The 23665-nt window shown below is 39.9% G+C and overlaps 1 protein-coding gene across 7 annotated transcripts in view; it reads right to left on the bottom strand.

Annotated features, from left to right (window-relative positions):
- SH3D19 (SH3 domain containing 19) overlaps positions 1 to 23665 on the bottom strand; it is a 178863-nt gene that overhangs the window by 62006 nt on the left and 93192 nt on the right. For all 7 annotated transcript variants that reach the window (XM_082652859.1, XM_082652858.1, XM_082652860.1 and 4 more), the window contains exon 3: positions 4054 to 4094. In XM_082652859.1, coding sequence (XP_082508985.1) covers positions 4054 to 4094 — 41 coding nt within the window. The remainder of the gene's footprint in view (positions 1 to 4053; positions 4095 to 23665) is intronic.

Below are 23665 nucleotides of genomic sequence, written 5' to 3' on the forward strand. Positions count from 1 at the left end.
GATGAGGGGAGAGAAGGGCTCCCAGTCATGCTTACAGACCTTCTCCACACTCTTGGAGAAACACTTGCTCTCCCCTCTCCTGCTCTGAGTTTTTTTTTTTTTCTCATATTCACTCATCTTTGAAATCTCTTTTTTCTCTTGATCCTTATAAAATGACTAGCACTTTTTGTCAGTTTTGAACAAGTTTAGTAGCTAGAAACACTTTAGATTTTCATGGCAGATTTTCATGTAGTGCCTCACATTCTTCCTGCTAATTTCTCAACTATCTGCTTAATCTCATTCTCACTTTCCCAGATTAAACAGATTTGATGTGGTTGTTACCAGGAGACTCAAATTTGCCCCCAGGGCCCACACAGAACATGTTCCTTTTAAACCCTGCCACACAAGGCCGGTCTTCCATGCATTTTGGATTAAGGCCGCAGAATAAAGGCAGGTTTTTCAGTCAAAGTTATATCATTTTACAGAATTATTTTCAAACTTTTCTAGTTCATATGGCTAAATTCTAAGTACAGGGCAAATTCATATTCAGCTGTTTATAAAAGACTGCGATCTGGATTTGCATTATTAGCACTAATAAAGAATTCTCCTAAGTTTCCACAGGATCATAAGCCTGGAGGGACCCCCCCCCTTTTTTTTTTTAGTAAATTTCTGCTTTAAAAAATTTTTATTTATTTATTTATTTTTGGCTGTGTTGGGTCTTCATTGCTGTGCGCAGGCTTTCTCTAGTTGCGGTGAGCAGGGGCTACTCTTTGTTGCGGTGCGCGGGCTTCTCATTGCGGTGGCTTCTCTTGTTGCAGAGCACGGGCTCTAGCGGTTTGGGCTTCAGCAGTTGTGGCACGCGGGCTCAGTAGTTGCGGCTCGTGGTCTCTAGAGCGCAGGCTCAGTAGTTGTGGCGCACGGGCTTAGTCGCTCCGCAGCATGTGGGATCTTCCTGGATCAGGGCTCAAATCTGTGTCCCCTGCATTGGCAGGTGGATTCCCAACCACTGTGCCACCAGGGTTGGAGGCACCCTTAATGATCATCCTACTCCAACCTTACAGATGAGGAGACTGAGATCAGAGAGGGTCAATGAATTATCCCACCTCACACAGCTCATATGGGAAGGGCTGGGAGCAGTTTGCTTCTTGAACTAAACTCTGTGGAGCCAGGAGAGCTGGATGCTAATCCTAATTTTAAATAATTCAAAATTATCAATTAAATGATTGTCAGAAGAAAAAAACACAAAGAAGGATTATTATATTACAAGCATCCTTGCTCCAGTGCTACCTTACCAATGAAAATCACAATAATAAAAATAACTCACTAACTACATTTGCTTGGGACAGGGTATAAACTAGAGGTGTTTGACATGATAACAGGAACACCCAAGGAGTGGAAAGCTCAAAATGGCCCTGGAGTCAGGAAGTCTAGGTTCACATCTCAGATCTACCTTGTGAGGCCATTTAATCTCCGAGACTCAGTATCCCTACCATCTGTAAAATGGGGTTAACGCCTACCACGCAGAGTGTTATTTTACAATGTAAGTGAATAGTTCCTGACTCACAGAAAGCAATAAATACTAGTTAAGTCTGTGAATTTCAAAGAATAATTTTCTCTTAAAAAGTCAATGAAAGGAAAAGCACGAACTTCCAGAAACATCCACTTAGAACACTTTCAAGATCTTTGCCCAAAATACTTAGGGCTCCCAAGAAGGAACACAAAAAGAAGGATCTCAAGTCTTGATTGGATCCAGAATCATTAGGAAAGAATTTAAAATACAACCAGTTAAGGAATATTACTTTAACAATGTGATAAAGTCTTTCTCCTTGCCAAGGACAGATGACCGAGTCTGGGATAGGAAAGCAAACATTTTAATGAGTTGGCTAAGGCAAAATTTGCTTACAACTTTTTCTTACAGAATGGGCAAAAAGGGAAAACATAGAGGGAATGACACAATTATTCTTCACTCTGTATTTACGTGGCAGCAGCTGAGGATCTGTTTGGCCTTCTTGCCTAAATGTCAGGAATAAATACAACCAACACGTATTTCTTCAGTGCATACAAAGTGAGTGACATGTAAGAATTAAAAGATCACTGGGTTATTATTTTTAAAGACACCTCAAAGCAGGCGTTTTCCCTCTGTTTCATCTCCTCCTCCCTCCCTCTCTCCTAGGGCCCTGCTTCACTATTTCCTCTCTTCTCCTGCTCCAATCTGGTCTCACCCCTAGTTCCTCCCTCCCCAAGTCTCCAGGCTTCCTCATCCTACACAGTGTATAAATGTGCCCAGATTTCCTCTCTGCTTGACCCTCCATCCTTCTCCTCCTGTTTACCACTACGGTTCATGAAAGAGTAGCCTACTCAGCTGCCCCAACCTCACGAGCTCCATTCATTGTTGAAATGAAGTGTGGCTTCCAGCTTCAACGTTCTCCTGAACCTGCCCGCTCCAAGGTCACTGCTGAGCACCGCACTCAACGGCCTATTCTCAGCTCCTGTCACCTCACCTGCTGCAGCATTAAGAGCTATTTGTGGCTCACTCATTCTCTTTGAAAACCTCTCCCCCCTTGACCTCTAACATATAGCTGTCTCCTAGTTTTTCTATTACTGGGATCATTCTTTTTCAGCTTTTTTTGGCCCACTCCTCCTTAGCTGCCTTCTCCTAAGCCTTGCAGGGCACTGGGGCCTCAGTGTAAGCAAGTGCCATGCTGGAGGACCTACGGGAACTCAGGAACGGATTACAGTCCCCAACAAATCCCTTCTGAAACCCAAGAGGGAGGAAAGGTAAGAAGCCAGGGAACAAAGGCAGGGGCCAGCAGACAGGACTCGGTGAGAGGACCTCACGCCTCTCTGGCCCTATGGAACCTTAAAGGCACAGCTTGATCTCTGACACCAATATTTCCTAAGATTCTGTCTTTTGTCACCTTCTCTATCCTCTTGTTTTTTTTCTTTTTCTTTTTCACCTTCTCTGTTCTCAACACTATCTCCTTAAATACTGAGCGACTCCCAAGGTTTTCCCTATAACCTTAATTACCCCGAATTGTATCTTCAGCAAGAACATCTTGCCTAAATTCCAAACCCTACTTTGCTTTTTAAATTCCCTCCCTGCCCCATCTGCCCCTTTCTCCCCAAGGGCTCTAAGGCATATAAAGTTACCACGAATTTTTCATTTTCATATATGAATTCCCATCAATACCCACTGTGGCATTCCCACACCTTCATAATTCACCACCACCAACAAAAAATTAAACGTGGGAAAGCGTGGAATATCTTTCTGTGTTGCCACCTGACAACTTTTTCACTGCAATGGCTCAAATGCATGCTCTTCACACCTGTGGAGATCCTAAATTCATACTAAATATTATAACTTATGTTTCTAGAAATAGGATACATTCTCCTCAGGGTGGTGACCTCAGCTCAAAGAATGCGAAGAACATTTAATATTCCTTTCTTATCTTTTTAAAAATAAAAACAGGTAATCCATGCGTTTTTTGGAAAAGGGACATTTGCAGAGCCTTTTATTAAAAAGAATGTTGAACTCCTGCACCCAAAGCAAGTTTTAAGGCTTTAACCAAGAAGTAAAGTCAGAAAGTATGAACGCGCCATTTTAGAGAGAATTCTGTTACAGCACTTCTAGCATGTATGTGGAAGTGTGAGCTGATCTCCATAAGCATTTATTTACAGAGTCAAATTAAAATACTGTGGAAGTAAATCAATAACAAAGGACAGGGTTTGATATTTTTGAAACCCATCAGATGTCTCCACCTATCGAAAATGGTTACATACAATTTATATTAGATCATTAAAATTGACTACATAATATAGTTTTTTTTTTTTTTTTAACAGCTTAGTTCTCTAGAGAAAAATACTGTTCTGAGGAACTCGCTTATCAATAAACAGAAGTTGAAAAGAATGCTGAAAACCTAGCTGCTTGTCTGAAATGGTTTATTATTCCTCAGGAGAAGCTACTCTTGTCAGATTCTTTGTAAGATTCATCAAATACAATCACTTGCTGGAAATCTAAATCATCATTCAAAATTATTGCAGAGGAAAATACAGAGCAGGAAGAAACAAACTTACATCTCTTGATTACTGCTCTAATGGATGACAAGGGTCCTTGGCTAGAAAAAGAAAGAAAGAAAAATTATTACACATTGATTAATCCTTTTAAAGAAGGATTACTTACAATGCCAGGTCATTTCTGGGACTCAAATGGCTCCAAGCAGCAAGTTTGATACATGAGTTACTGGTCTATCCTATTTAAGAAACATAAATTTTAAAACTTTTCAAATTGCCTTTGATATTTAGGATGCTTTATGGGAACTGACGAGGCTGGTGAGGTGTCTACGGCATAAATAAAATTTTGCCTTAAGCTTGCTTTCATAGCTATCTACATACTGAGTCTTCCAGTGAACTTCTGGACACTACTTGAAATCAGGTAGAAATTACATGGCGCCCCAAAGAATTCTGACCCCCCTATATCTCTTTTGTGTTTGAAATCAGAATTCCTGTCTTCTCATATCAGATCAAAATAGATCATTTTTAGAGTCAATTTGACCTCAGGCCCAACAGCATTTCTTTCAAAGATTAGAATTAAAAGTATCACCACCTAAAAATAGAAGTCTTCTGCTTGCTTTGAGTTTTGTTCAATAGCTGGTTGGTCCTGGCTACCCCGGACTATGTGACCTTGGGCGAGTCACAGAAGCCTTCTGAGCCTCACCTTACTCACTGGCCAAAACTCTCCAGCCGCAAAGGTTAGTGCTTCTAGTTTGCAAGGTTGTTTGCTCATTTGTTTCTTGTCTTTATTCAAACCAGCTGGATTAATTATCTTTGGAGTCATTTAGAAAAAATATACAACCATGAACTTTTAATGATGTGATTTAGGGGAAAAAAAACTTGTTTATAAATTTTTTTTTCAGAATGGTTTTAAAAAAATTTATACTTATTTTTGAATTTGTGCTCTTTTAAAGTTTATGCTTGTGGTAATCTGTATAAATCCTCTTGCCAGTTACTTAGGTAGATAAGATAAAACTTCAGGAAGATACAATGATATATCAGTTCATTTTATGGGAGGGATACTTTAAGAATATACTATTCTGACAGACAAGAAAAAAAAAAGCTCCAGGAGGTCTCCAATATTATGAAGCTAGGATCGTAATATAAAAATATAAGTATTTTCAGCAATACTTATTTTTTTTAAAAGGTTCTTGAAGTCTTTCTGTAGACAACTACTTAAAAAAATTATATAAGGTAACACAGAAGAGGCAACAGCACTAAAATGCAAATAGGATGACTGAAGTTTTCAGAAGAAACTTCTTGGTGTAAAAGTGCAGAGACTGCATGTTAGTATTATGTTGACTCAGGTACAGTAATTAAAAAGATCAGAAACAGTACTTAGAAGCAGGGCTCAAAAAGCCAAAGTTTAGGGGACTTCCCTGGCGGTCCAGTGGTTAATACTCTGCGCTTCCACTCCAGGGGGCAAGGGTTTAATCCCTGGTCAGGGAACTAAGATCCCGCATGCCGTGTGGCAGGGTATAAGGGATGTTATTGAATGTCTCCACTGATCTGAAGGGATGTTACAATACTCTGTTACCTTTGTGAAGGAGAAAGGTATATTGACTAGGGTGGAACACGGTAGGGGTCATTTGGGTTGAACTGTTTCCTCCCTAAAAAAGACACGTTGAGGTCCCAACCCCTAGTACCTCAGAATGTGACCTTATTTGGAAATAAGGTCAATACAGATGTCATTACTATAGTGAAGATGAGGTCATGCTGGAGTGGGGTGGGCCCCTAATTCCAATGTAACTGGTGTCTTTAGAAGAAGACCATGTGAAGACACAGACGCAAAGGGAAGACGCCATGGAGGTGGGGAGACAGGGATGCAGCTGCAAGGCGAGGAACACCGAAGACACTGGCAGACCCCCAGAAGCTAAGAAGAGGCAAGGAAGGACCCCCTGCGGCTTTCAGAGGGAGCGTGACCCCTCTGACGGGCTGGATTCCAAACTTCTAGACTCTAGAACTGTGAGACAATAAACTTCTGTTGTTATAAGTCACTCAGTTTATAGTATTGTTAGGGCAGCTCTAGGAAACTAATACAGGGTGGCCTTCAGGGGTGCTGAGTAGGTGTGATAATTCGTGGCGCTGTACACTTTGTGTATTTTTCTGTATGTTATACTTTAATAAAAAGTTGTGTGTCGGGGGTGGAAACTTTGGCACAAAATAGAATTTTGACTGAGGTCAGCTCAGGTTCTACAATTCAAGACTTGCAGCATCATGTTCAGGCTAGATCTAAAAACCAACCAAACCAAGCAACCATCTTATGTCTAAAACAACATCTTCCAAGCTCTAAAGTTCTCCTTTAGAGGTTGACAGGTTTTGTGGAAGGGAGAATTAGAAAGAAGGCCAGTGGTCCAACACATCTCTATGGGAAGCAGTTTTGGGAGATGCTGGAGTAGCCTCCAGGCTGTGCAGTGCATACAATGTCTGTATCTCAAACATAGCTGTAGGTGCAAAATCTGGGGTTTTGAAGATGCGCCTTTATCTCCATCTTTCTGCAGAGCCCAGACTGCAGTGGAAGGTACCACTCTCTAGTCTTAAGACCTCAGAGGAATCCTCCCTCAGCACGAGCTCAGGCTCATGTCTCAGCTGGGAACATCCAGGCAGGATGGCCACCACGGGACAGCAGACACGGCCACATGACCCCTGGTCAGAGGAGGGGGCAGCAGAGCCTGTTCTGGGTCCAACTGCCCATATTCACTTTTGGCGCCTCTGCCTGTCAGCTGGTGTGACTTTGTGCAAATTAAATTACTTAGCTTCTCCAAGGCCCCTCGTTTCCTCACGTATAAAATCAAGAATAACTCAACTCCCGCATGAGGTCATTGTGAACAGTAAGAGAGAGAATCCATTAAAGCATTTGACACAGTGCCTGGAACAAAGTGTGTGTTCGTTCAATAAACGCGAGCCACTATTAGCATGATTCATGTTTGTTCACAATCTTTAAGGCCATCACAACACATCTGACAACACACACAACCCTTGACAGGGTCTCACTTTGGGGTCTGATATCATACAGATAGTAGGCCTAACAGTTTGTGTTTTTAAGAGATTTTTTTTCTTTGAGATTCACTTGCTCTCCTCTGGTTTCTGCTGTTCAGAAAGAACCTGAGCCCAGGCCCCTTCATGACAAAACACAGGACTGTGAAACTGCATCTTTACTCCATTCTAATTTTATAAGCCCACGTCCTGGCGCCTGGCAGAGCTGACCCAGATCTTTTGCCTTCTGCTCTTCAAGCACTGCTGCCCTATTATCAGGTGCCCTCGTTCTTGGTGCGGCAGATAAAGCCACTACAGAGTATGAGAGTCAAAGAACCTTCCAAGGGAAACGAGGGCTTGGGGAAATGGCTTTCGATCCTGAGGAGGAGAACCAAAAGTTGCGGTCAAGACAGAACTGTCTCAGGTGTGACTGCTGATGCTGATTTGTCTTCCTCCAGGACTCTGGGGTCCCCAGCTGTTCACGGTCCCCTTCTATCCTTTCTTCCCACTTTCTCCCAATAGCCCTTCCCAGGCTGTGCTGTAGGATCACTCTCTCCCACTGTTTTTGCAGAGAACCTTGCTTAGTTGTTAAGAAAGTGTCTTTAACAAAGAAAATTGCATTAAAAAAAAGTTTCTCAACATAATGAAATGAGATTTCAGCAATGAAGATGACAATGAGAACAGCTTATTATTACGTGTGCCAAACACACGATCCATTTTGAAAATGAGGAGGAAACTGAGGCTTAGAGGTTAGGGCTGCAGTCACACAGCTGGTGAGTGGCAGAGCCAGATGTGGATTCACTAGTGTCTGATTATAATCCAAAAGTCTACAATTCAGGCTTGGGTGGATGGGTGTTAAGTTTCTGAATGTTCCACTGTTCCACAAAGTTCAATATGTAAGCAAATCACCCCTAGGCATAAAGCTGGCCCCCAAAATTTCACATTGAAGTTTCATCCAGACTCTGCAGATGACAGGAAAGAACAAAATAAAAGTTGCTAAGTATGACACTGTAATGTTGTCAACAACAGCAAACACAATGGTTGTTCTTAATCTCATCTAAGAAAATCCAATCTCTCTTTATTTTGGATCATGTTTTATCAAAATAAAACAGACTAAAAAAAATCTTTATCCAACTTTCAAAGCAACAGCTTGTTCCCAAGTTTCAATTCATTGCCCCACCACTCTCTCTGGTAAGGAAAAAAACTGTTTTCCCAAATCCAGGAGTTGCTGGATTTGGCTTGTCTGGTAAACAAATCAGAACAGTGCCTGCAAGTGCCCATCCCGCAACATCTTATAGGTTTTGGAGTTCTTTCTATGTGCAGAGGCAACTGAGTATATTTTTAAAAATGCATTCTATATAAAAATCCTCAATAAAGGCCATGGGCATATCATTAGAGTACTAGTTAATAAAGCCATCAGCTTAACAAGGAGTTAAACTAATGTGATCTAGAGGTACAGCCCTCTAGTCAAGCTGATAAAGCTGCCAGTGAACATAAACGTTATCTCCTTGTACGTAGCATCTTCTCCAAAGGCTCTCAACATTTGGACTGATTTATCTCCACCTCCCAGCAGAAAGGTTTAACCAGATCCGTGCGATATTTGCAGGCTGGAAGAGGTATTCTGTCTTATCCATTCTCTCATACATCTAATACTTATTACATGTATAATATGTACCAGGCACCAGAAATGCCTTGAAAGCACAGACTCTGACCTTGGTGAGAAAGACAGATACTGCAACTGCTTTTCTATTAATAGTATACAGGGGTAGGCACAAGGTGCTGTGAAGGCACAGAAGGTATACATCACTCAATCTTGGGGTCCAAGGAGAGGCTTCTAACATGTGACATGTGTCTTGACTGAGACCTGAAGAATGTGTAGGAGGAAAGGTTCTAAAGAGAGAGCGTCAGGTAGCAAACCATCAGGAGTAAAGAGATTGAGCATGGTTTGAGCCCCACATTTGAAGAAGCCATAGTCAAAGATAAGAAGGGAATGGAACCCAAATGCCATGCCAAAGGATGTGGGAACATGCTACAGAGGGCAGTGTTGATGCCAGGCATGACTAGCTAGGTCAAACACTAAGAATCCATGGGTCAGGGATATGACAGCAAAGTGCTTCAAAAGCAAGTAGGAATTTGTCTGGGACATCTCCCTAGAACAAGCCCTGTTGACTGTAGCTGGTCTGTATGCACCAGCCATGATGTTTATGGCATGCCTGACATTTTTAAAGGGTTTATGAATAAACCCAGGAGTCTGGCATTACATGTCTTCTTTTTTTTTTTAACATCTTTATTGGAGTATAATTGCTTTACAATGGTGTGATAGTTTCTGCTATATAACAAAGTGAGTCAGCTATATATATACATATATCCCCATATCTCCTTCCTCTTGCGTCTCCCTCCCACCCTCCCTATCCCACCATATGTCTTGAATTGTGGGTAGATCCATATTTTTAGGAACTAAATATATGAATGATAGGGTTGACACACTCACGTTCTAAAAAATAAGTAATGAGTAGATGTAGGAAAAAGAAGATAAAAGTGAGCAAGAGGAGGTTTCTGGAAGTTCCAGAAAGGCACTGGAGAAGTCTAGGGTGTCTTATTCAAACATGCATTTATTCACGTATGGAGTTCTCACTATGTATCTGACATTTTGCCACAAACTGGGGACACAAATATTGGTAATCAATACCCTCTTCCCTCAAGAAGTATGCAATCTTATTGACAAGATCAACAAATAAAAGATATAAACAGGATATGAAAAAAATGTTATACAAGGTATTACGGGAGTTCAAAAGAGGAGTGTCTAAGTTTAGCCCTGGGAGAGGTGAGGAAAAGACAGAGCTGATGCTTGAATAGAACTAGTGCAGGTTTTCTCACCTTTGGTACTGCCGACATTTGTTAAGGGGGCAGGGGTAGGGGGCTGTCCTGCGTATTATAGGAGGATTCGCAGCATCCCTGGCCTATATGTACCAGATGCCAAAAGCACACTCCCCCCACCCCTCTGCAGTTCTGACAACCCAAAATGTCTCTAGACATTGCCAAATGTCCCCTGGAGGAAAATTGCCCTCAGTTGGACCACTAAGCCAATGGCAACAAAAAAGAGTAACAGTGTTTATACAGATGGGAAAGATGTTGGCTTTGCCATTTCCGGCTGCCAAGTTGATGGTGGCAGCAGTCGGAATAAATGGGGCAGGGGTAGAGGCTCAATGCGAGGGAATAGGACAAAGGCAGTGATGAGAAGAGAAGAAGTAAAAGAAATTTCTAGCACCAAGAACAGTTTTAGAAAAGCGGTACTATGGCTATATCAGGTGAAAAAATTAGTCTTTCTAAGAAGGAACATAAGAAGTCAGTCATTCTATGAAAATAACCTTTTTAAGTCAGGTGTTTACAAACCAAGGATTATGTGCACGGCTTTTTTTATGATACTAATTTCAGGACTACAATAAACCTTGACTTGCTGCACTGCAGAAAAAGAAATCATTACATATATAGCACTTTTATAAACAAAGCCTTGGGCCAACCTTGATTTGCTTCTCAAAACAGAAAGCACTAGTGTTACAGAATAACAAAAATACTTGTGCTTTCATCTTCTGCGTGCATCAGTCAAAATTTATCACCCTATATTGCCTGCTAGATGAAGACAATATCATGTAATGGGAGAAGAAAGTATGAGTTAGTAAATAATATTTTGCCACTGAGACAAATATAAAGCTATGATGTCATTTTAAAAGTGTCTACGTTAATATCATCATCATAATACGTAGAGCCAGATCTGATACACTGTGGGGAATGGAAAAAAATAAGATTAAGTGTAGTTATCTGAAACTAATGAAAACAAATTATGTTTTAGGTCTAAAACTCTGATTGGCTTCCATAAAGTTTGGGTATGGCAAGGGGAGTGAATTCCTTCTTCAGAATTAGAAAATAAAGGTTAGTAAAGAAAAATAATTGAGGTCCAATTAGAATGACTTTTGCTAAAGTTAAAAACTAAAACGATAAAATACTTCTATTAATACTTTGAAAGCTTTAGGCAAAAAGTTGTATGAGTTCTGAGTTTACTAACTTTCTTTTTCATCACCTTGACAGCTCAAGTATAATCACTGAGATCTATAATATAACATCAAGTTACATCAGGTATTTTTCTACTTAATCTTTTTCAAAGACAAGAAAATCATATGTATAACCTTTATTTACATATTTGGTTTCTGGACAAAAAAAGTTAATACATATTTAAATGAGTTTCATTAACACACTCTATGTGTTACAAAATTTGTAAAATGAGTTCTATTGACAGTGTGCCGGTGAACCTGAAGAATACAGAGGACAGGCAGAAAGAAAGCAAACAGAATGCATGATGTACCTCCGGGGTATCATGACTGCAGTGGGAAAAGGACAGAATCTGGAGCTGGCCAGAGACCTGCTTTCCTATTTGTGTGAGCTCGGCCAATTTACTTCCTTGCTGGGATTGTTTCTTATTTGTAATATGTGGATACGAATGCCCATCTTTTGGCTTGTTACTAAAACTGAATGAAAAAATACTACATAAGATACACAGCACGGTGCTTGGCATTTATTAGAGTCTCAAAAAATGTTAGTTCTCTTTCCCACCCTGTTTGCCAATACACAAACTTTTGGAGTCCATAATTACATGTGGTTGAAATTTTTTGAGCTATTCTGCCCACGCCAGTTGAGTTGCCCTGTAGTTATCATAACCCTACCTTATAAATTCACATAATTGACCATTCGCATTTCAGTTGCAATGATTATTCACAACTTAACAACCATTCTGAGTTTCACAATGCATGCTTCTCATGTACCTAATCTCCTACGAAGCTGAAGCAACAACAAAGCCGAGAGAACAAAGCAGACCTCCAGGCTTTTGTGAGCGCTGTATTTTCCCCATTGAGAACACAGATCTCTGTTCCTTTAGGTCATGCTTCCCATGACGTTTTTCACAAAATGGGCATGGTGATCAGTAGCTCTGCAGAGTTTCATATTTCTTTAGCTCTATTAAAAGACAAATCCCACAAAAGTGTTCAAAGATCCTGCAAAGAGGCTTTCAGCTCTACTATTAATAACTAGAGTACATTTAAAATTAGAATATGTTGCCCTGTCCTTTCCAATGCTTTTTGGTTTTTTCTTTTTTTCCCCACACATGCATGTCTTGACTTCCTAATTAGCCTGCAAACTTCTCAAGGAAAGAGACGGTCTCCACTCGTTTTTATAGTGCAACTCAGTGGTATCACGTGCTCACTGAACTAATGCAAACTCAATCCTACTCACAGACAGAAACACATGTAACTTGAATAGTACAGGTGATCCCACCTACAATCTACTTAATAAGCAAATCCCCAGAAATAATTTTGCTGCTGGCTTTGTTCTGTTGGTTTCAGTTCCCAGGTACATCTTGTATGCACATCTTGCCAAAAGTGTCTGGGTCTGATGTTTAAAAATAGGTATTTTTCCTACAAAATGTCACCTTGATGAGCATCTGGTGCTCAAAGAAGAACAGAACTCTCTCCTAACAGTAGATGGAAAACTGGCCAGGTTCACCTTATTAAGAGATGGCATCGACATGGCACCTAATTTGGCAACAAATACTGTACTTTAAGTGTCAATTAATGGAATTTCAGGGGTAATTTTATAAGTTAAGCCTCTGGTAATTCCCAACCCATAAGCAGCACAAACTTCACTGGTGTGCTGCTAAATTTCAAACCACGTCTCATACACAATAGCATACAGTGATATTAATCAGATGCAACTGTGGGTTATGTTATATGATGTAGAGCACGTACAACTTACTCTGAGAAGAGGAATAGGCATAATGTCAAGTCAGCACCTAAGAAAGGTGGCGTTTACTGCAACATGTGAGAATAGGGTCTTTAGCTGGATCTTCAGATGTTAACACAAAAAGGGTGAAAACTGTGGGTCTGATGTATAACTGTGTTCAACAAACACCTACTGAATGAACCAAGGAAATAATAATCAGAATAAATCTTTTCTGGGTTTATATCTTTCCTTTATAGTCAACCTAAAGTGATCTACAGAATGAGTTTACATAGAAAACCCAGAAAGAGAAAAAGGGCTAAAATTTACCCCTCCCCTTGCTGGATATATAGCAATATAGGAGGATTAAATTTTATGATTAAAAGTTATTTGTTGCGGGCTTCCCTGGTGGTGCAGTGGCTGAGAGTCCGCCTGCTGATGCAGGGGACACGGGTTCGTGCCCCGGTCCGGGAAGATCCCACGTGCCGCGGAGTGGCTGGGCCCGTGAGCCATGGCCGCTGAGCCTGCGCGTCCGGAGCCTGTGCTCCGCAACGGGAGAGGCCACAACAGTGAGAGGCCCGCGTACCGCAAAAAAAAAAAAAAAAAAAAAAAAGTTATTTGTTGGTAAAGGGCATGAAAAAGATCTCACGGTTCTAAAGGGGCATCCATTATATATATGCCAGGACAGAGTGAGGGGTAATAAAATGTCAAATAAATAGATAGCAGCTTCAAGCAGTTTCAAGTTTGAAGCACCCAAAACATCCAGAGCCTGATTTTTCAAACTTCTGTCTTATTAGCTGATGATGTCTGTATTTTTGACCAAAAGACAGGCATGTACCCAGTTATGAAGAGAAATTTTTAATTTTCAACCAGGAACTTTAACACTTATTTTATTCCAGGTATTATGCTAGATACCAAAGAAATAAGATCTACAATTAGGACATGGTCCCTGGCTGTAAGATGCTCATGGTCTAGCGAGAAGCCTGTGGGCAGGAGCTCACAATTTGTGTGTAGTTCTGCTTTTCTTAAAATTAGGTCTTTCATATTCTTGGTACCTTGCATTAGAGGTGTTTTGTTGTATTATTTCCTCTGCTAGTCTATAAACTCCTTCTCAGGCAATGTACATATTGGAACGATGTTGCATATAAACCTTAAATTAAAAGAAATAAGTACGGACAATTTAAAAAAATTAAGACAACTTTTAAAGTACTTTTGGCATGTTCAGATTCCATGCCATAAAATATTTTAGATCATAAGTAAAGAACAAGTCTCCTAAAGACAAATGACTCATGCAATTCCACCCTATTTAACAATGACTTTTAAATTTTTTAAAGAGAAGTTCTTTTTAAAAAAGAAAAAAAAGAAAATCCACACCCTTCCCTAAAATCTGTCATCCTGCAGCAGAGCTTCTACTGGAAAAGGCTGCCACATCCCTTTGGACACTTCCTTATGGATGTTAGGGAAAACCTGGGATAAACTCCTGTGACAGACAGGAGACCGGCAGGGGACTCCACCTGGCAAGGAAAATTAGGACACAGGAAGCTTGGTGGAAATCCAGAGTCAGTTGGTCACACTACAGAAGGAACAATTAAAGGCAGATGTTTCCTACATCACAGACCATATACAGAGTCCTAATGCCTAGATGATAAGAAGCAAAACACCAAGGGAAAACCCTCTGCTCAAGGATGAAAAAAATATTCAGGGAGAAAAGAGAAGGAGGAAGAGTTTCTCATAACATTAATTTATCACCTACCTAGAAAAATCTGCTTTTTGGTATAAGTGGGTTTTTTTATGACAGTTCTCATCAGAACATGTAATCTATTTTTCTATTCTCTTGGTCCTATTATGCAAAAGGATGGAAGAGGGTGGGACGCAGAAAGAGGTAATGACCCCACCCCTTCACTGCTGCTGTAAACTCAGAGACGTAGCTGGTAACACTTTTTGATGTCAGTTATGGAGATGAGCTCTTTTCTAACATTTCTGGTTACAGCTTTTATTTATCTTTTTCCTTCCTTAGTACATGAACAAATCTAACACTTAAAAAATAACCTGAGATTAACTCTATTCCTTTGGAGGCACTGAAAAAAAATCAAAGGAATATATATGTAGATAAGTAAGGGAGAGTATCTGATTAATAGATTATTTGAATTTTAGGTCATACAAATAAAGGATGCAGGAGGACAAGGTAGGAAGGATGGAAGGAGGAAAAGAGGAATTACACTCTACACACAACTTGATAAATCTATCAGAGTGAAAGTGAGGGGATTAATTTTTAGTGGAGGTACAATTAGGTACAATTAGTATAGACCAATATTTTTGGCCTTGGTTTTGACATCATTCCTAACTCACTTTGAATAATTCAGGATTAACTAGAAGAGATAATTGCATAGCATAGATGCTTGGCGTCTCCTGATGACACGGGCAATCACAATCAGTACCAAAGGACTTCCCTGGTGGCACAGTGGTTGAGAATCTGCCTGCTAATGCAGGGGACAGGGGTTCGAGCCCTGGTCTGGGGGGATCCCACATGCCGCGGAGCAACTAGGCCCATGAGCCACAACTACTGAGCCTGCGCGTCCGGAGCCTGTGCTCCGCAACGGGAGAGGCCACAACAGTGAGAGGCCCGCGCACCGCGATGAAGAGCGGCCCCCACTTGCCACAACTAGAGAAAGCCCTCGCACAGAAACGAAGACGCAACACAGCAAAAATAAATAAATAAAATTAATAAACTCCTACCCCCAACATCTTCTTTAAAAAAAAAAAAAAAATCAGTACCAAAACTCAGAAGTTCCAGAAGCAGCTGATATTTGGAGCTGGGCTAGCAACAAAATACGTTCCAAACAAAGGGGTGTGTGCAGGCATATGAATATTTGGGAAGATGCCTTAACCTCAGCATGTGGTAGTTTTCAAATGAGATCAAATTCATCTCAATTAACCACTGTAGTATCCTCTTGTAAAAAATGAAATCTTACTATTAATAATAGCATATGAAAAATCAGTGGGTTTAGTAGAAGGCAGCAGGGAAAGAAAAAAGGTGAGAAACATGATTTCGTGTTTGTCCATTATTTATTTATTTATTTACTTTTGGCTGCGTTGGGTCTTCGTTGCTGCGTGCACTCTTTTTCTAGTTGCGGTGAGCGGGGGCTACTCTTCGCTGTGGTGCGCGGGCTTCTCATTGCAGCAGCTTCTCTTGTTGTGGAGCATGGGCTCTAGGTGCGCGGGCTTCAGTAGTTGTGGCTCTCGAGCTCAGCAGCTGTGGCTCGCAGGCTGTAGAGTGCAGGTTCAGCAGCTGTGGCGAATGGGCTTAGCTGCTCCGCAGCATGTGGGATCTTCCCAGACCAGAGCTCGAACCCGTGTCCCCTGCATTGGCAGGCGAATCCTTAACCACTGCGCCACCAGGGAAGTCCCCTCTCCATTCTTTATGGGATGAAAATAAAACTGCCACAAGGCAGTTTTGCTATTTTTCATTGCAAAAACAAATATATATTTTAAGCATCTGAAACTGATCAAAGTATCAGTTAAGTGATGCTTCCAATAAGATAGAAAATTAGGTCAGTTTGAAACCTTGACTTTAAAACTTTACAAAGATATTATTTCTAAAATGTTGGCTCCATTTTTTATTTGAAATAGTGAGGCAGATATTTTTTAAAAGCTAGGTTTAAATGTTATTAATAAAAATGCACAAATTATTTGTTATAAGGCACTACAAGATTTTTCTAGACCAATACTTTTTTAAAAATCTCTTTTAAAAGTGAATGTCGTAGCCACGCATTTCTTAGCTTTGTAATTTCTTGATCAAAGGTTTTAGGTTGGCTAAGTCTTTCCTTTTACCCTTTTATAGTTTCCTACAGCATTACATGTCTATCTTTTCACCAAATCTCAGTGATGTCTAAGCCAGAATAAAATAGGCTCAATCAATGGTGGAGGAAATAATAATGAAGCAATAAACATAACAAAACAGAAAAATCTGATCATTTTCATATGTTGAAGGCCTAAAAAAAGGCTTTTGTTTTGCTAATAAAAACAAATACATTAAAAAAATCATTTAACCAAGTACTTCAAAAGCTGGCAGTTCTTAGAGTTTCTGTTAAAGCTTAAAACTTTGACTAAGAATTGTAAAAGAGAACACAGAGATAGCTGAGCTCATTCTAACAACAAACATGCAGACTTGTTCTCCTCTGGGAACTGGAACAGAACTTCAGCAGCGGGTAGGCATGAGAACGTTTACTGCGATATTCAACAACTTCTCCATTACAATAAGGATTGCAAGCAGCGCACCTACCAGCTAATACCTAGTTTTTGCAAAGCCACTGGAAATCTTTCTCATTGTAAAACAAGAACATATTTGGCAGCCAAAAGACTTTAAAGGCATTTAAAATGATGACTACTAAGAATTACATGAAATTACCTAACAGGTACAGTAAATCGCTAGATTAGGGAGCCCACAGAAAAACAGGTTTTAGGATACACATTAGATATTTGAAGATACCTTCATTTAAGGGTATGACTGTTGATGAATACTGCAGACACCGAGTACAACTGCCCCCAAACTAGCAGTTCTATTTTTTTTAAGATATTTTTTATGTTGACCATTTTTTAAAGCCTTTATTGAATTTGTTACAATACTGCTTCTGTTTTATGTTTTGGTTTTTCGGCTGCGAGCCATGTGGAATCTTAGCTCCCCGACCAGGGATCAAACCCACACCCCCTGCACTGGAAGGCGAAGTCTTAACCACTGGACCGCCACGGAAGTCCCAGCAGTTCTATCTTTACAGGACATTTTAAAAGATTCAGAGAGAGTAAATCTGCCTGCTATAAGCACTAGAAAACAGCAGAAAGGAGGGAAGCAAGAAAATGCCGAAGAGAACACAGGAGAGAATGGCAGGGATGGGGTCCAGCTATATAGAATGTGGATGAGCCAAGGCTCTCAAGAGAAGAGGAATGAGCAGCCCACACCAGTGCCACACCGTGATATAACCGGCCCGCTACTCAGGGGATTTCTGGGGTCCCCTCCCCATTCTTTCTTTCCTCTTCCCTCCCACACTGGAGAGGAGAGGCGTTGTATTCAGCCATTCTCACCCAGTTTGCCTTGTGACCAGCTATACCACAGTGAAATGGCCTAAAGTACAGTCTGTGGCAAAGCAACAGAGTGTGACCAGTTCAGAATTTACTCCTATAAGGGAGATAAACAGATCCCCAAACTGAATATTCAGTGTGATCCCAATCTTATTTTTTAAATCTTACCTAAAAAACCATATATATACACATATACATATTATATATATATATACCCACATTATATATACACATATATAATTTATATATTTATATTTTATATTTATACAAGAAAAGTGAGAACACATCTACCCAGCAGTGCGCTGGAGACAGCTCATACTGGCTCATGAAAGCTGACAATTAAATTTTCAGAAATTCTACAGGCCAGTTTTTTAAACATAGCCATTATTAAAAATTATATAAACTTATTTAAATTATATAAACTTACAAGCAAATAAATCACATAAAAAAGGTAATAAATACTCAAAACTTATCATCTCCTAATTATTTTACTACATTTCACTATTATCTATGCTCTTGAGATGACGTATGCCTATCATTTCTGAATGGTGGAAATACTATAATAATGATGTGCTACTGTGCAACTTTTTCCAATTCATCATCAGTGGTGTCATGTTGGTCAAGGTGGGAGTATTTACACCGCAAAAGTTGGCAAACCAGGGTTGAATTTACCATTTTACTGATTGTCTAGACTTAAGAAAGTGATGGAGAAAATGTTAATAATGCAGATTCAAAATAAAAGTATGTTGTGTTTGTAGATGTTCCATGAGGAACATACCCCAAAATTGAGGAAACAGTCTTCCAGTATTTGAAAACTATTATCTGAATCAGCAAAAAATTTGCTCAGGTCACTGACAAAATGGGTGGAAATTCTGACCTACGTTTTGCTTGTTTCACTGTCATCTTATTTATATAAACAAAAGTATCAACCAACATTCATACTGCAATTACACTTAGCTGGTTGTTGAACATTTATCAGGACACCACTGCATATGATTTGTTATCGACCTGTATCTCTGTATTTTCCAAGTTTTATGTAATGAACATTATTACTTTTGTAATTTATTTTAAAAAAAGATCTGTTATGGCAAAAAGCAAAAAAAGTGACTGGTTTATATCAAAGTCATGACTTTATAATTATGAAAATTACATTCAAACCATCAGATAATGAATCACTTTATGGAAGTAGCAGGCTAGGTCAAACCTAAATGCCATTATGGGGTGAAAATCCCCCAGAATCCTAGTATGGATAGCAGCATGCATACCACTTCACGACAGTTTACAAAAAGAAAATGATCTATATATTTTACAAACCCCTATTGCTCCAGCATGAAAATTTAAAAGAGGGAGTTAATAATCAAATTAAATGAACATGAACATCTAGAGTTTAAAAATCATTAGTGTAACTACTACTTCCTTAGTGTGTTCTACGTTCCAGAGATTCTCCTAGGTGCTGGGGATAGGAATAAAAATGGTGAGCCCCACAGTCAAAGAGCTTATAGTTTAGTGGAAAAGACAGAAAAGTAAACAGGTAAGCTCCTTTTCCTTTTTTTTTTTTAATCAGGCAATTTTAATCTGCCATTAGGAAGTGTGGGACAACCTAAGGACATCTCCAGATATCCTTTAAAAAATACTATTGCAAATATAAAACAAATCAGGAATGTCAATTCAAATGAAATGCAATTGAAAGAGATGGTAAAGTATAATCAAACTTTAAAAAATAATAAAATGGGTTCTGAGTGGCAAGACGGTGCAGATAGGAAGAGTCACATCTACCTCCTTGCAGCAGCCAAAGCCAGAACCACTCCTCAATCTCCCAGCTAGTCCAGGGCTGGCGTTTCTAGAACAGGCTTAGCACAACAATCCAGTCCTAACTCAAACTTCCAGGGGCGCCAGGGACATCCTGCTCACCTGCCACCAATGCCTATGTCACCTTAAGAATGCCTATAAGATACGTCAATTGTTTCCTGGGCCATGGCCCCTCCTGTTACAAGCATTCCTGACAACGGGAATCAACTGAAATGAATGTGTGGATGGACAGATGGATGGACAGGTAGGAGGGTGGGCAGAGAGGCAGATGGACGGGTAGACAGACTTGTTTTTTCTTAATGATGTTACTTTTAAAAAAGAAGATACGTTATTTAGTAACTCCTACCACCTATACATCCCACCTATCTAGGTAGCAAATATCATTCCTGCTTTAATGGAGTTGCGAAAAGAGGAAAGGCCCCCCCACACCTGAAGGTGGTGTGATAATATTACACATTTTACTTCTAGACAAACACTCTGTTAAAACTGGGGCCACAGCTTTCCTAGGAGAGATGTACCACTGTTTCAGTCTGAGTTGGACCCAGTCCAATGATACTTAGGGTTCTTCCTGGAATTTCAAGAAAAGAAGAAAAAAGGAGATGGAGACAAAAGAGGAAAGAAACATAACTACCGATGGTGGGGTTAGAATCTAAGACATGTTTCTCACCTCATTCCCACAAGCCACAACCCTGATGGCAAGGGTCTAAGAAAGACGGGGTGGGATTCCCGGGACAGGAACAGCAAAGGTTCCCTCTTCGTTCCCACCAGCACCTCTACCAGAAGGTTTGCTGATGTGGGACTATGCTTGGTGGTGGGGCAGCAGGGCCTCTGGAGGATTTCAGCAGCCGGAGAAAACAGCAGTGTGTGGAGATAACCGACACAAGTACAAACCAGAAAGCGTTTTCTACATCATTTATTTACTTTTGCAAGTAGCCTCAAAACGGGGCACACTTCTTGAGATCCTCAGATTTCTAGTTGTTTCTAATTCATTTGAAAGTATCTCTTCTCAAGTTGGGAAACACTAACTGATCATCTGTCATGTACCAAACCTGGAGATACAAAGATGAACAAGTGCCTTCAGTTGGGGAGTGAGACTTATAAACATATAATGATGAACTACCATGCAGGGTGATCTGTGCTCTAGACAGAACTATGCCGAAGTAATTAGGAAGCAGTCTTCAGTTGGTCAGTTTGTTTCTTTTAGTCCCTGGATATCAAAATGTTGCAGACAATGACTTTAGGCCCCATTTTAAATTTTTAACATAAAGACTGTACTCATATTCCCTTTTACATCTAACATTTCCTTAGAAACGTTTGTTTTCAAACTAGGACTTCGTATAAGAACAGTGACCTTTCTCTTATTGAAGTGATTCAGCCTTGACCATTTTATCTTAGATTATCTGGTAAAGTAGAATAAAAACTGCTCACTGTGCTAATACTGAATTGCTGTAACTTATTTTGTCACAGTAATTTTATATGTATTTTGGGGTGGGGGGAAGACCTTTTTAAAAAATAAAATTTTAAATCTTGTAAATAGTTTTAGATTTACAGAAAAGTTGTGAAGATTAGTAGTTTCCGTATACCCCACACCCAGTTCCCTCCGTTGTTCACATCTTACATTAATGTTACATTTATCACCATTGTGTGTTTTTAAACACCCTGATTGGGACTTCCCTGGTGGCACAGTGGTTAAGAATCCACCTGCCAATGCAGGGGACATGGGTTCGAGCCCTAATCTGGGAAGAACCCACATGCTGCATAGCAACTAAGCCCGTGCGCCACAACTACCGAGCCCACGTGCCACAACTACTGAAGCCCGTGCGTCTAGGGCCCGTGCTCTGCAACAAGAGAAGCCACCGCAATGAGAAGCCCATGTGCCGCAACAAAGAGTAGCCCCTGCTCGTCGCAACTAGAGAAAGCCTGCACGCAGCAACAAAGACCCATCGCAGCCAAAAATAAAATAAATTAAAAATATATATATAACAAAAAAACCCCCACTCTGATTATGCAGATTCTGCTTTTCCATGTTTTATTTGTAAGAGATTACAGGAGGTACTAGAAAAGCTCCCCTACAGGAATTGTAACATTGTCAAAACCCAAATATTTTTTTCTCAAGGTGAGGTCACGTTCAAAATGAGGAGTGAGGTCAAGAAGACCCAATCATGGGGCTCGCCACTTTGACTAGCACCACTAGAAGGAACATCTGGAGTGCTGTTTTACAGAGAAGAGAAGTACTAGTAAAAGGAAGACAGAAAGACTGCTAACCTTAAGAATGTAAGGTAAATCAGGGAGGGGCAAAATTTCTGTAGATTATTTTTTAGGGTTCCAATTCCCCAGATTTAGTATAAAACTACCTCAATGCCCTATAAATGCTTACCACACACACTAACTACTTGTTGAATATAAGTGAATCCCACTTTCAAATATATCATCATACAGAAACCCCAATACATTGGTTTAATATCAAATTTGCATTCATCGATGTTTCAGGGAGATTTTTTTTTTAAGTCACGATCCTTTCCCAACATGAGGCCTACCCTAATGCGAGTTGTGGTTTTGCCTCAGACTTAAGCAGAACAAACCTGCGGGCGATCTGAAGGCTATATTCTCAACAATCAGTATTATAAAATAATACCAAGATCAAGTCTCTACTCTATTCAAGTAAGGGCCAAACAGAAGAGGGGAGAGGTGATCCACCCCTGTAAAGCATCTGATAGCATTAATGCTACAAGTGAATTCCTGGAGACACAGGGCATGTAGGGCTCAGGACCAAGGATCCTGACAGTTGTCAGACACAGAGAGTGGACCGTGAGAAGAGTTCAGAGGTCCGAGGTCCAGTTACAGCCATGCCACTACTCTGAGCATAACCGTAATGTCAGTTTCCTCATCTATCATATACTTTGACTGGATGATCTCTATTCTACCTTCTAAATATTTTTTCAATATGAAACTTAAAAAACTCCAAGATCCCAATTTAAATTCCACTTAATAAGAATCAATTACTTAATCCACCTGGAATGAAGGACATTGGCGTTGATAACATCCATTCCAATGGTAATAACAGCCAACCTTATTGAGCACTGCTCTAATGCCTTACATCTTTTAACTCACTTAATCCCCACATCCACCCTTAGAGGAATGTACTATTGTTATCCCAATTTTACAGATGAGAAAAGAGTTTATGTAATTTAAACATTCAAGGTCTCACAGCTTGCAAATGATGAAGCCAGGATTTAAACTTTGATAGTCTGGTCCCAGAGCCTGAGTTCTTAGCTACTACTGTTCATCACTGCCTCACCTACAGCTGAACATTGAGAGGAAATCACCAAAAAAACACTTAAATAAGTAAGAATTGTGAATCAATTACCAAGGAACCTTGAGAACTTGTCTTCTTTCACTGACTCTCCATGGGTGGAAGGTTTAAAATCAGAGGAAAGGGGAAGGTGTCTTGAAGAGTATTAGAAAATTATTTAAGACTTTCATCACTTCTGGGATTTATTCATAATATATAAAATGTCAAGGAGTATATGCAAATAAATGTTTGAAAATTCATGGGTCTGGCTGTATTTTGTGTTTTACAAAATCCTACATTAAAGAGGGGTGTTAGCCTCAGGAGCAGCGGATTAAAGCTCCACAATCAACTTGATGTACCCTGCATCTGTGGAATACCTGAATAGACAACGAATCATCCCAAATTGAGGAGGTGGACCTTGGGAGCAACGATATATATACTTTTTTCCCTTTTTCTCTTTTTGTGACTGTGTATGTGTACGCTTCTGTGTGTGATTTTGTCTGTATAGCTTTGCTTTTACCATTTGTCCTAGGGTTCTGTCTGTCCTTTTTTCTTTTTTTTTTTTTTACTATAGTGTTTAGCACTTGTTATCATTGGTGGATTTGTTTTTTGGTTTGGTTGCTCTCTCCTTAATTTCTTTCTTTTTTTCTTTATTACTTAACAAATTTTCCTTTTAATAATTATTTTTTATTTTAATAACTTCATTTTATTTTATTT

This window comes from Grampus griseus (genome assembly GCF_964374135.1).
Source record: "Grampus griseus genome assembly, chromosome: 4".
NCBI lineage: Eukaryota > Metazoa > Chordata > Mammalia > Artiodactyla > Delphinidae > Grampus > Grampus griseus.